General features: G+C 34.6%; 2 protein-coding genes across 45 annotated transcripts in view; both read left to right on the forward strand.

Moving 5' to 3' along the window:
- The window catches only part of LOC103543289 (disintegrin and metalloproteinase domain-containing protein 18-like), a 466,882-nt gene that overhangs the window by 253,001 nt on the left and 199,503 nt on the right, over window positions 1–14,378 (forward strand). The window lies entirely within an intron of this gene.
- The window catches only part of LOC103544809 (disintegrin and metalloproteinase domain-containing protein 5-like), a 160,508-nt gene that overhangs the window by 123,924 nt on the left and 22,206 nt on the right, over window positions 1–14,378 (forward strand). For 28 of the 37 annotated variants that reach the window (XR_011534333.1, XR_011534332.1, XR_011534331.1 and 25 more), the window contains 2 exons: window positions 10,635–10,791; window positions 12,040–12,090. Coding sequence is in view for 10 of the 37 variants with exons in the window: in XM_070598798.1 (XP_070454899.1) it covers window positions 10,635–10,791; window positions 12,040–12,090 (208 nt within the window). In the remaining 27 variants the exon portion in view is untranslated. Of the gene's footprint in view, window positions 1–10,634; window positions 10,792–10,999; window positions 11,112–12,039; window positions 12,091–14,378 lie in introns of all 37 variants that reach the window. The other 9 variants (XR_011534321.1, XR_011534325.1, XR_011534324.1 and 6 more) reach the window with 1 other exon arrangement.

Raw genomic sequence — 14,378 nt, forward strand, 5'->3', positions numbered from 1 at the left:
CTGTATACGCTACATTGTGTTCACCAACAAAAGTTTATTTCCACCGGTGACCATACAAATGTCCCTCTTTACCTCTTTAACCTTCCCCCACCTCCTGTCCATTCTGGTAACCACCAATCTGGTCTCTGTATCTATGTGTTTATTTATTTACTTTTTATCTTCCAAATATGAATGAAATCATACAGTATTTGTCCTTCTCTGCCTGACTTATTTCTCTTAGCATGATGCCCTCAAGGTCCATCCATGTTGTTTCAAATGGTGAAGTTTCATCTTTTTTATGACTGGGTAGTATTCCATTGTATACATGTGCCACATCTTTATTCATCTATCAATGGGCAATTAAGTTGTTTCTTTGTCTTAGTTATTGTAACTAATGCTTCAGTAAAGATAGGGGTGCATATATCTTTTTGAATTACTATTTTCATATTCTTTGGATGAATACCCCAAAGTGGGATAGCTGGATCATATGGTAATTCTATTTTTAATTTTTTGATGAATTTCGATACTGTTATCCATAGTGGGTGTACCACCAACTGGGCACAAGCACTCCCTTTTCTCCACATCCTCACCAAGACTTGTTATTTCTTGCCTTTTTAATAATAGCTGTTCCAACAAGCATGGGGTGGTATCTCATTGTGGTTTAAATTTGCATTTCCTTGATAATTAATCATGTTGAACGTCTTTTCATGTGCCTGTTGGCAATCTGTATACCTTCTTTGGAGAAATGTCTGTTGATATCCTTTGCCCATTTTTTAATCTTGAGGGGTTTTTTTGTTGTTGAGTCGTATGATTCTTTATACATTTTTTATATCAATCACTTATCAGATGTATGATTTGCAAATATTTTCTCCCAACTAGTGGATTGTCTTTTTGTTTTGTTGATGATTTCCTTTGTTGTGCAGGAGCTTTTTACTTCAATGTACTCCCATTTGTTTATTTTTTCTTATGCTTCCCTTGGTTTAGATATGGCTAAACCAATGTCAGAGATCATACTACTTAAGCTTTCTTCTAGGAGTTTTAGGGTTTCAGGTCTGACATTCAAGTTTTTAATCCATTTTGAGTTAATTTTTGCAGGTGGTGTAAGATAACGGTCTACTATCACTCTTTTACATGTGGCTGTCCAGTTTTCTCAGCACCGTTTATTGAAGAGATGTTCCTTTCTTCATTGTATGTTCTTGGTTCCTTTGTCGAAAACTAGCTGTCCATAAATCTGTGGGTTTACTTCTGGGCTCTCAATTCTGTTCCATTGATCGGTGTGTCTGTTTTTGTGCCAGTACCATGCTGTTTTGATTACTATAGTTCTGTAGTATATTTTGAAATCAGGGAGTGTGATGCCTCCAGCTTAGTTCTCTGTTCTCATGGTTGCTTTGGCTATTTGGGGTCTTTTGCTGTTCCATATAAATTTTAGAATCCTTTGTCCTATATTTTCATGTAAAATGCTGTGATTTTGATGGGGACTGCATTGAATCTGTGATTACTTTAAGTAATATGGACATTTTAACTATGCTAATTCTTCCAATCCATGAGTGTGGAATATCTGTCTATTTCTTTGTGTCTTCTTTGATTTATTGTAAGAATGTTTGTTAGTCTTCAGTTAGTCTTCAGACTACTTCAGTAGTCAGTTAGTCTTACAGATCTTTCACCACCTTGGTTAAATTTATTCCTAGGTGTTTCATTCTTTTTGTTGCAATTTTGAATTGGATTGTTTTCTTGAATTCTCTTTCTGCTAGTTCATTTTTAGTGTATGGAAATGTGGCTAATTTTTCTATGTTGATTTTGGACCCTGCAACTTTGCTGTATTCATTTACTATTTCTAAGTTTTTTTTGGTGGATTCTTTAGGGTTTTCTATATGTAAAATGTCTTTAGAGCTGAGATGGATCTCCTGGAGGCAGCATATTGTTGAGTATTGCTTTTTAATTCATCTAGCCATTCTGTCTTGATTGGTGATATCAATCCTTTTACATCTAGAGTAATTATTAATATATTAGGACTTAATACTGCCATTTTATCTTTTGTTTTCTCTATATTTTCATTGCTTTTTTTCTTCTTTGTGTTTTTGTCTGCCTTTTCAGTTTAGTGGTTTTCTGTGATTTTTTTTCTCAGTTTCCTTTTTTTTATGTTTCATGTCTCTGTTCTGAATTTTTGCTTTGTGGTTACCATTAGGTTTCTATAAAAGGTGTCATAGATAAGATTATTTTTTCAGCTGATAGCATCTAATCTTCATTTGTCAATACTGGTTTCATCCTTTTCATCTTCCTCTTCTGTGTTTTTGTTGTCACCAATCATCCCTTTTATGTTGTAAATTCCTTACCAAACTGAAGTGGTTATAGTTATTTTTATAGCTTCCTTCACCTTTAAACTTTATGTTATAATTGTTTATTAACCTATTCTGATGTAGAATTGCAATTTTCTGATTCCTTCTATTTGTCAACTTTATCAAAGCTTTGTATACCTTTGCCTTTTGATTTCAGGTAGGAGACTTCCTTTCAACAATTCTTGTAAGGCAGGTCTAGTGGCACTTCTTTCTTTGTCATCAACTTGACAGTTTTATTATCATATGTCTTAGAGATGGTCTTTTTGCATTGAGATAACTGGTTGTTCTTTTAGCTTCATGGATTTGTACATCTAATTCCTTTCCCAGGTTTGGGAAGTTCTCAGCTATTATTTCTTTAAGTAACCTCTCTGCTCCCTTATTTCTTCTGTTCTAGGATACCTATTATCCTTACATTGCCCTTTCTAATGGAGTTGGATAATTCTCATAAAATTTCTACATTTAAAAAAATGTTAGTTGTCTATCTTCTTATCCCTGCATTGTTTCTAGGTTTCCATCTTTGAACTTACTAATTCTCTGTTCCTTATGGTCTGCTCTATTTCCAATGCTTCCTCATACATTATTCATCTCATTTATTGAGTTCTTCAGCTCCAGAATTTCTGTTGGTTCTTTTTCAGGTTTCAATCTCTTTGGTAAATTATTCTTTCTGATTATTGATTTTATTCTTGATCTCATGGAACTGACTTTCTGAGTTTTCTTGTAGCTCATTGAATTTCTTTACATCAGTCATTTTGAATTCTTGGTCAGTTAGATCACAATTGGCAATGACTTTATGTATGGTTTCTGGAGCATTGTTATTTTCTTTTTGTGATGCTGCTTTACCATGGCTTCTCATGTTGCTTGTGGTTATTCCTTTGCTGGTGTATTTGTCACAGCAAACACTTTCTTATTTAGGTATATCTTTTTTTTTGATTCTAAGTATTCAGTCACTTAAAGATTAGAGGCCTTTCTTTTTTCAGTAGATTGTGCTATAGCACTAGTTTTTGGTTTGTATTACCTGAGCACCTGTGGCTATATTTGAGCATTGGTACTTTCCGCCCTCCACCACCTCTGTTAGGGGTGTCACCAGTATTCTGATCATTCCTGCCTTTGTCTTCAGGGGTCAATGATATCTTATCATTGCTGATGTTGCTACAGTTGCTGATTTTGCTGCTGAAGGTACAATGATGCCTCACACCTCTGCCACATTGGCGATCACCTGCACCAAAAACTCCACTGCTGTGTGGGGTGGAGGAGAGTGGGAAGGGAGCTGGGTTTGCAAATATTTTCTCCCATCCAGTAGGTTATCTTTTTTTTGTTGTTGATGGTTTCCTTTGCTGTCTAGAAGCCTTTTAGTTTTATGTAGTCCTACTTATTTTTTCTTTTGTTGCCTTTGCTTTTGGTGTTCGATTCAAAAAATGATCACCAAGATCAGTGTCAAGGAGTTACTACCTATGTTTTCTTCTAGGAGTTTTATGGTTTCAAGTCTTACATTCAGATCTTTAATTCATACTGAGTTAATTTTTATGTATGGTGTAAGATAGTAGTTCAGGGTCATTCTTTAGCATATGGCTCTCCACTTTTCCCAACACAGTTGAAGAGTCGCCCCTTTCCCCCATTTTATATTCTTGGCTCTTTTGTCATAAATTAATTGGCCATATATGTGTGGGTTTATTTCTGGGTCTAAATTAGTTTTTCATTTTGTGCAATATGTTCTGTTTTGTTTATTTACATCTCTAATCCAGTTGTATGTGTTCTTCCATCTGTCAGTAAAAACAGTCATTTAGTCTTCTTATTCAGTGATGTCTGAGTCATACTGATTTTAGTATTGTAATGATTCTGATTTTCATTATTTGAGCTCTTATAAAACATTATTACAATATTGACAATGTGAAAAATTAAATTAGCACTATCTCGACACACGCATAACAGTTAATCTACAGACTAAGTCAAAGATGGACTGTTAAGACTAATGACTTCAATACGTTTAGGTTGCACACTTAAGTCACTTCACTCAGAGTGAACCACAAATCACAATTGTGAACATCAGCAGTCAGAGTTAAAAACAATGACAGCAATTACAGATAACTTGAGCTATATTCATTACACAGCAAAACAATGATGCTTTTAGTCCTTGGTTTTATTTAGCTTCCATATGGATTTTATTCTTTTCCTCTAGTCTTCCAAATCAGTTGCCAAAACTGAGAAAATTTCCCATCCCAGTTTTGATTCCTCAGTATGTGAGACATTTTGTACAACCACTAGGACAGACCCAATTGAATTTTCATGGTTGCTTACCCTGGGCCACTCTAGGTCCAGATGACAGTAGGATGACAGCACCAGAGCCTGGGGTCAGAGGAAACCCTCCAATACAACTAATTTTCTTTAGTCAGCTGCCATAGGCTCTGTCTTCATCAGTGGTATTCTGGGGCCTGTTCATTCTACCCTGAAAGCCCTGGGATGATGTGCCATCTGGCTGCACGTTCTGTCCCAAAATTGTTCCTTCTGGGGCCCTGGATCCAGTCAAGGGAGTCCTGGGCTCCCCTGTATGAGCCCTGGACTCAATGTGGGAGAAGCCCTTGCGATGCTGAATGCATTTTGGTGCATAAAGAGTTTGAGAGGCAAGGTGATCCTAAGGAGTCCAGGTTTGTTTTATATCCTCATTCTATTTATTTTGATTATCACTGACTTATGTTAACAGAATATGACCTGGACAAACCTCAAATTACAAAATTTATGATGGCCTTATTCATAGTCAGTACATTACCAACTTTTTTTATTTCGTGGGTATTTTCAAGTAATGTCTAATCTGTTTTATATGTAGGTGTAACTACATAAAATATATATGTACATAATGGAATATATGTATACATACATATGTTTGTGTATGAGTTACCTATTTGAGTTTGTATATTCTAGAGTATAAATCCTCATATATTTTTGTTTACCTTGATATATAAAATTATAAAGAGTATATTTTAATCTCACATTATAATTTTTCTTTCAGTAATTTTTATGTAATCCTAACCCAATAAATTACCACTAATAATACAATTATTCCTGATTTTCAGGGATTATTATCTATCTTTTTAATCTGTGGCAAACTAATAGTAAAAAAATAAATTCCACTTGCATTTCTTCAGTTTCGTGAGACTTTCTATTTACCTTATGGTTGTAGGGAATTTATAATTCTTCTGTGTATTGCTCTTTCATCACCTTTGACAATCTATTCTACTGATATTTTTGACCTTTTATAACATAATACATACTTATATAGCTATGTTTAATTGTAAAATACAAAAAACATAACATTTACCTTTTTAATCATTTTTCAAGTGTACAATTCAGTGGAATTAAATACATTATTGTGCATTGTTTTGCAACCACTATTCATCTCCAGAACTCTTTTCATCTTGCAAAACTGAAACTCTATACCTGTTAAACAATAACTCCTCATTCCTCTTTCCTCCAGTCCCTGGTAACCACCCTTCTACCTTCTACCTTTATGAATTTGACTACTTCAGATACCTCCTATAAGTTGAATCATACAGTATTTGTCCTTTTGTGTCTAGCTTATTTCACTTAGCATAATGTCCTTAAAGTTTATCCATGTTGTATCATGTGTCAAAATTTCATCCCTTTTTAAGACTGAATAATATTTCATTGCATGTATACACATTTTGTTTATCCAGTCATTTGGACAAACAATGGATCCATTTGTTTATCCATTGGGTTGCTTCCAAGTTTTAGTTATTGTGAATAATGCTGCTATGAACATGTGTGTACAAATATCTGAGTCCATACTTTCAATACTTTTGGCTATATACCTAGATTTGGAATTACTGGATAATGTGGTAACTCTGTTTAATTTTTTGAGGAAACACCATACTTTTTCCCATAGAGGATGCATCATTTTACATTCCCACCAGCAATGCAGAAGGGTTCATATTTCTCCACATCTTCATCAACACTTACTTTTTTTTTTCATAATGGCATCCTAACGGGTATAAAGTGATAAATCATTGTAGTTTTGATCTCTCTACAGCTATAGCAGGATCTATAGATCAGAAATTACCCTTTTCATTCCTAAGAATGCTATTGTTTTGTTGAAAATTCATATATGAAGATCTGTCATTGTTTTTTTAATTTTAATTTTAATGTCATTTCTGTCATTTTTTTTTAATTTTCTACTTTTTACATATAGGAAACATACTGATTTTTGTGCATATGTTTAATTAATGGAATATCACTATTTTCAAAAGTCTTTAGCTGATTTTTGGGACAGTTGATTTTTTTTAGATGATGTAACTGCATTTAATAATAATTTTGCCATATCTTTTTAATCATAATAATTTCTCTTTCTTCTTCAGTTAATCTCCCTCCCCCATCTCATAACTGTATTAGGTAATCCATTCAGAATAAAAAGAACTAATCATGAGAGAGGTTATCATTACTTTACTCCAAGGAAAACCTCTAATATTTTATCATGAAAAGACTGATGCTTTTGATTCAATATGTTTATCTTGTTTAGGAAATACTTATCTCTTTCAATTTTATTTAAAATCAGGAGTGTCTTTTGGGTTTTATTAAATATGTATGGCATCTGTTGAACTGATAATATTGTTTCTTATATTGCCTTTAAAGGTTTTTTAATACTAAACCATCTTGTGTTCTAGCCTGAAGTCTTCTAGACTATTAGGTAGTGAACGTTGCTGGGAAGGAAAGTTTTAACAGGAGTTCTGCAACTATTTCTCCCTTCAAGGGATGCCCTGGGGAATGAAAGACCTCATCCAGTCTTTCATGAAAACACGCCATTTTAGTCTGTTTGGGCTGCATAACAAAATACCACAGACTGGATGTCTTAAACAATAGAAGTTTGTTTTCTCACAGTTGTAGAGCCTAGAAATCCATTATTAAGGTGCTGGCAAATTGGTTTCTGTGAGAGCTGTCTTCTGGGCTTGCAGATAACCTTTACTCCGTGTGTGAAGAGAGAAAACTCTATGGTCTCTCATCCTCCTCTTATAAGAAGATCAGTCCCGTCAGACCCCACTCTTATAACCTCACCTAACCCTAATTACCTCCCAAAGCCCTCATCTCCAAATACCATCACGTTAGGGGTTAGGGCTTTGAATTTTAGGGAAACAGAATTCAGTCCATAACATTCCATCCTCTGGCCACCTCAAAGTTATGTCCTCCTGGTATGTGAAATACATTCACTTCATCTCAACAGCTCCAGAAATCTTACCCCATTCCAGTATCAACTGCAGGCAAAAAGTTTCATCTAAGTGTCATCTAAATTAGGTATGGGTGAGACTTGAGGTATGATTTGTTCCAAGGCAAAATTCCTCTCCAAGTGTGAATCTGTAAAATCAGATAAGCTATATGCTTCCAAAAAAACATGGTGAGACAGGAATAGGATAGACATTCCCATTCCAAAGAGAGAAATTGGAAAGAAGGAAGGGGCACCAGATCCCAGTATTACAAAACCTAGCTTGGCAAATTCCATTAGATTTTAAAATTTGAGAATAATCCTCTTTGGCTTCATGTTCTGTCCTCCAGGCCCACTGAAGTGGCAGCATCACCCCATAGTCCTAGCTAGCATCTACCTCACCACTTTGGCTCTTGTAGAGGCCCTGCCCACACAACTCTTTGCAGCAGCCCCATGCGTGAGGCAGTGGGCTGGAGCAGCCTGGCAAGCTGAAACCAAGGAGAGGGCCTCACCTTCTGAAACCAAGAAAGACACAGCCCTTAGGCCTGTGATGGGAGAGGAAGCCCTGATGATCTCTAAATCACCTTCAGGGGTCATTCTCTTTTCTTGAAGAATAAAACATGTTGGCAGCCAAATAGCTTTATTGTCCCATTGTATTCCTTTTGGTCCAACTTGGCAGTATTTCTTCTGGTATAATCTCATCCCTATTCCTGGCTTCTGCTGAGATGGTTCACATGCATAGTCTCTTTATAAAATGATATTACAGCCACATCTTTGGTATTATCTTTAGAACATGTTTTTTTCATTTTTTGCAATGTGGATAGGCTAAGAATTCTCCAAATCTTTAAGTTTTGGTACCTTGCTGCTTAACACTTATTTTCTCAATTCATCTGTCTCCTCTCACATTTTACTCTAAGCAATCAGAAGGACTCATGCTGCACCTTTAACATTTTGCTTAGAAATCTCCTTGGCTAATTATCCAGTTTCATGGCTCACACATTTTATTTTCCACAAAACCCTAGATCACAATTTAGCCAAGTTTTTTCCCACTTTATAATAGGAATTCCCTTTTCTTCCTTTCCCAGTAGCATCTTCCTATTCTGTCAAAAAATTTCACCAGAAGGACTGATAATGAACCTCTTAATCAAAAGTTCATGTGCCAATCACTGATACATGCTTGGAGACAGAGAAAGTTTTATTCAAGTTGGTCAAAATGAGAAGGTGGGAGGATAGATTCTCTCAAATCTACCTTAACAAAAGAGGAAATCAGGGGGTTTATAGAGCTACAGGGCTTCAGAGGAGGAGTTTTGCAGAAACAAAGGAGAAATCTCTGTTCCTTTGCTCTAGATATGCCCTTGGGCAATCTGACATCTGGGCATCAACAGCAGCTAGAAGCTGGTTATCTGGTGATCCTAACGTCCTTAAAGGCAATCTTTTCCTCTGCAAAATAAACTCATACATTCTTGTGACCCTTGAGTCATCCCTCATGTTAAACAAGAAAGCACCAAGTTAACAAGAGTAACTTCTTTTTATCTGTGTCTGTGTTGGCAACCAGGTCAAAAGGTAATCATGTCCTTATTGAATATTTATTGTAACCCTCAGGTACCCAGCTTCAACACCTTTAATGTATATATTTTTACCAACATTCTGTTCCTGATTATCTATGTATTCTCTAAGAAAATACAGAATTTCTCTTCTGCTTTCCACTTTTCTTTCTGAGCCCTCATCAGAAGCTTTGTTAATGTCCATATTTCTACCAACAGTCTCTTCATGGTACTCTAGGATTTTTCTAAAATCCTAGACTTTAGAAATTCCTCCAGCCTCTCCCCGTTACTCAGTTCCAAGGCTATTTCCACATATTTTCAGGTATTGATTACAGTAACACCCTACTTCTTGGTACCAGAATCTATATTAGTCAGGGTTCTCTAGAGAAACAAAACCAATAGGATGTGTGTATGTGTGCTTGCATGTGTGTGTGTGTGTGTATGAAGAGAGAGAAAGAGAGAGGGACATATTGTAAGGAATTTGCTTGTGTGATTATACAGACTGACAGTTCCCAAGATTTGCAGGGTGAGTCAGCAAGCTGGAACCCCAGGATGATTGATGATGTAGTTCCAGTCTGAAGGCTGACAGGCTTGAAACCCAGGAAAAGCCAATATCTTAGTTTGTGTCCCTTAGGCAAGAAAAAGTCCTCTCTTCTTCATGGGAGGGTCAGTGTTTTTATTTTATTGGGACCTCCAGCTCATTGGATGAGGCCTACTCACATTAGAGAAAGCTATCTGTTTTACTCAGTCTACTGATTTAAATGTTAATCTCATTCCAGAAAGCCCTCACAGAAATGCCCAGAATTATATTTGACCAAACATATGAGCACACCATTGCGCAGTCAAATTGTCACATAAAATCAACTATCACACATACTAATAGAATTTGTTAGCAGAAATATGCCAGGAGTCTCTCTCTTTAAATGTTTTTGGGAGGATATGCTTGTATGTATACATAGATTATTCTAAGTAAACCTGGAATGTATTGATTTATGGTGGAATAGCTGGTTGGAGAAACTGCATAATCCTGTGAGTTATGTAATTAACAGTACAAGACTGAGAGAGCTCCATTCATGAGCAATATCGCGTATACTGTACTCAAAACTTTCATCTGTTTTTTCTGAAGTCAATATGAATGTGGTGAAAAAAGAGGGAAACCTTTGGGAGCTGAAGCTGATGGAATCAGTCTCCTGCAGAGAAAAATCCTTTTTTCTGTACCTGATGTTTGCCAATAAAGTACCTGAAAATCAGTCTGCAGTGTATGGCCAGAAAGGCTGATCTTAAAAACATGTTTGCAAGTATTAAATGTGTGCTTCATGAAAGAGAATTACCTTCCATCAAAGAAATCACCATGTGGTGGAAGTTTGAAAGCTCAAAAACACCAGTAAAGTATTACTAACAGCCCATTTTATACGTTGGTTTAGTTTTATTGGATTGTATTGTATTCATAATGTATATGGATGGAATGTTTAGTGTTTGGGAGTAGTGTTGATAATGATATCCAATCCACTTTTTCATGTGGTTAATAAAAGCTCGGACATATTTTGAGATGGTTATTTTCCATTCTAGGTAAAAGTTATTTGGAGGAAAGATCCAGTCTTCCAAAGCACCGATTTCAACTCATTTTCTACATTTTTCTACCTGTGCTCATCATTACTGCTGTTATTTCAATAAAGCAGAAGAAAATAAAAGAGCTATGCTACAGTGGGGAAACTGAAAGTGAGAGGTATATATATATATATATATATATATATATATATATATTTACTCATTAAATTAAATAAGTCAAGAATAGTATTCATGTTTCATCAGGAATAAGACTACAGGTAAAGCAATATGAAGAGAGGCCCAGGGATACATTTCAAACCAGTTTGGTGTCTTTCATGTTTTTTTCTAGTTTTATTCATCACTAATACTATTCATTTTACCACCAGTATCACTTTAGGTGGAGAAATGAGTGCCAAGGGTATTGTGGAGGTTTATGCAGCTCTTATTCCACTGACTGTGTTTAAATAGTCCATATTGTCCTGTGCTTCATGAGAATAGGTAATACTGCATTTCAAGGGAATTTTTAAAAAATAGAGTTTTTTAGACACAGACTCTCAGACCAGTGGTAAACAACATTATTAGAACACCTCTTTCAAGTAGAGATAATATCTGTGAAACTGTCTCCATAATATTTATTTTCCTAAATATCAAATCGCTAATTTGTAAAGTCATTTTATTAACTAGAAATTACCTGTGTAGTTCATAATATCAGGTTAGGAGACTGGAGGCTGTATTATGAAATGAGGAGAAAATTAGATTTATCCTGAGAAAACTTGGTTTTAACTCCTAAATCTTGCATGTAAAAACTATGATATCTTAAGCAAGTGATTTAATCTTTATATTCTTAAAATTATTCTCTGCAACGCTATAAAATGGGAGATAATGATAGCTTTCCAATGTATCAGAAACTTTTGCGTAGACCAAATTAATAAGTGGAATCACCATATTATCTGTAATCAGTTACACAAATATTTAAACATAATTATTGAGCCCCTTATTCATAATTTACTATATTTTTCCCCAGAAGAATTTACCTCTACTTTTACCTTCCAAGAATTGATGGGAAGAGAAGACATGAGTATGTGTTATGAGAGGAAGAAAAAATATGTAGAAATATATAGAAAAATTAGTTGAAATTCTTGACTGCTAGTTTATGGTTTTGGCTTGTTTGACTGAGGAGTTAGAGATATCCCAGAATCAGGGAGCCTGACTGTACAATGTGGGTTTATAACATACATACTGAATAAACATAAAATAAGGATGAGAGAAATTAATCCACAAAGCAAGGTGATGTTTTGTTGGAAGGAGATGTTTCATTTAACCAGTCACTGTGTTTCTTTGAAGAACATTCTTCATTCAAATAGTCACTTAATTGTTCAAGACTTAAAATTTCTCCGCTTTAAAATAAAGTTTATCGATTTTCTAGATCTGTGTCAGAAGAAAGCAGCAGCAGCAGCAAGTCATCCCCCAACGTGAGGTGAGCGTAGAGCAATATCTCGATGACCTTTCACTGCCACATGGGCAGAGGGCTGATATAAGGGATGCCATATGTGCTTATAGTTATTCTATTATCTCAGAAAAAATTATAATTAATAAGATAGAACCTTGGAGTTTTCATCCATTTCACTGTTTTAATTCATCTGGGAAAGTAAATGTAGAGATCAGACCGTGGAATAATCAAAGACAAAAGTAGATATTCAGCATTTATTATCAGCATATAAAAATTTCCCTTAATAAATAATGGATAGAATATAAAAAGAGAGAATGTTTCATATAGCATCCAAAATTATTTTTCAAGTTCTCTCTTCATCCTTGCTATACAAAGTTTCACAGTGACTATGATATCCATGTAACGATTATTGAGATACATTTATGAACTGAAGAAATTCCTAAATTTAAGAGAAGCATTATTAAGTATGGACAATCAGCATTCTAATCCTATTGTCAAGCGACACTCTTTTAGGTTCTACAAAAAGTAGGCATATCTCTACTCTCTAGGCAAGGCTATACTTTAATCCTTTTAATTACAATGAAATGCATTATATAGGACAGAGAACAAGCAAGTGTTGTTTTTTCCTCATTATAATGTCTATCAAAAAGATAGGAAAGGAAGAATTAATTGCTCTCAAAGACAGTGGATAGAAAGAGATAATTAAAGAAAGAGCAGAAATAAGTGAAAAGTAAAATAACAGAAAAATATAAGTAAAGACAAAAGCTGATTCTTTGAAAAGATTAAAATAACTGATAAAAGCTATCCAATAGTTCAAAATAAAAAGAGAAAGGATATAAATGACTGATATCAGGTAATAAAATTACCTACTTTTGATCTTTTGGGCATTAGCAGAAGAGAGGATACTAGTAACTTAAAATCAATAAATTTAAATTTTTAGATGGAATACATACATTATTCCAAAAACATGTCTTTGCCAAAATAGAATAGAGAAAAATTGCAAATATGATTATGCCTATATAAAATAAAGTTCTCTCAAATATAATTTAAAACTTTCTCACAAAGTGGGTACCTGGGCATACTCTCCGTGGCATGCATCAGGAACACGAGAGCCAAGTTAAATTAGGCCAACACTTGCTCAATCATATCATTTTACATTGTGTTGGACAAACAAGTCACCATACCAAACTCAATATCAATGAAGGGATGTGTGTGATATGCTCCACACTCTAATAGGCAGTACTAAAAAGTCACTTGGCAAAGAACTTGCATGAATAATCATATACCAGGAAGAGTAAAGAATTGGGAACAATAATTCAAATTATTACATCCTCCAAATACTTAAGGAAGAAGTAATACTAATCTTATCCATACTTATCTGGAGAATATAAAAAGAAGAAGAAGCACTTCCCAAGTTTTCCATAAGGCCAGCCTAACTTTAAATACCAAAACTTGACAAAGGCACTACTAGAAAGGAAAATTATGGATCAGTTCCTGATTAGCAATTCTAAACAAAACATTTTCCAAGTAAATCCAGTTAATATTGTAAAGCATAATATATCATAGCCATGGAAGGAAAGGGTGATCTAGGAATGAAAGGTTGTTTTAAAGTTAGAAAGCCAATGTAATGTAATTCACAATATGAGGAGAAACTGAAAAATTACATGATAATTTCTGTAGATGAAGAAAAAATATCCTTTCACCATAAACATTCCCAGTTAACTTGTGATAAAAGGAAGCTACCATGTGACAAAGGGAATCTGAAAAAAAAAAAACATACAGCAAACATTATAGTCGATAGAGAAACAATGAACGTTTCCTCCCTGAGATCAGGAGGATGTCCATTGAGAGCATTTATTTTCAACATTGTATGGCTGATCCCAGTCGGTAAAACAGGGTAAGAAAAACAAAAGAAAGAGTGGAAATGAAGAAAGAATACTGTCATTGTTTGCAGATGATATGTCTGTGTACATAGAAAATTCTAAGAAATTACAAAATAATTAGAATTAATAAATGAATGTAATAAGATATCTGGATACAAGGCCAACAAACAAAAATTAACTTTACCTCTATACAAGCAACAAACAATAAGAAAATGAGAACTGAAAAACACAACTATATATAGTCGTGTGTGTGTGTGTGTGAGAGAGAGAGAGCAAGAGAGAGAGAGATACATGGGAATATATGCAGTGAATTATGTGTAAGAAATTTATACTTGAAATACAAAATATTACCGTGAGAATTTTCAGAAGAGCTAAATCAATTGAGAAATATAGTGGATTCAATATTTTAAGATATAAATTCTTCTCAAATTG

The sequence above is a fragment of the Equus przewalskii genome, chromosome 28 (genome assembly GCF_037783145.1).
Source record: "Equus przewalskii isolate Varuska chromosome 28, EquPr2, whole genome shotgun sequence".
Lineage (NCBI taxonomy): Eukaryota > Metazoa > Chordata > Mammalia > Perissodactyla > Equidae > Equus > Equus przewalskii.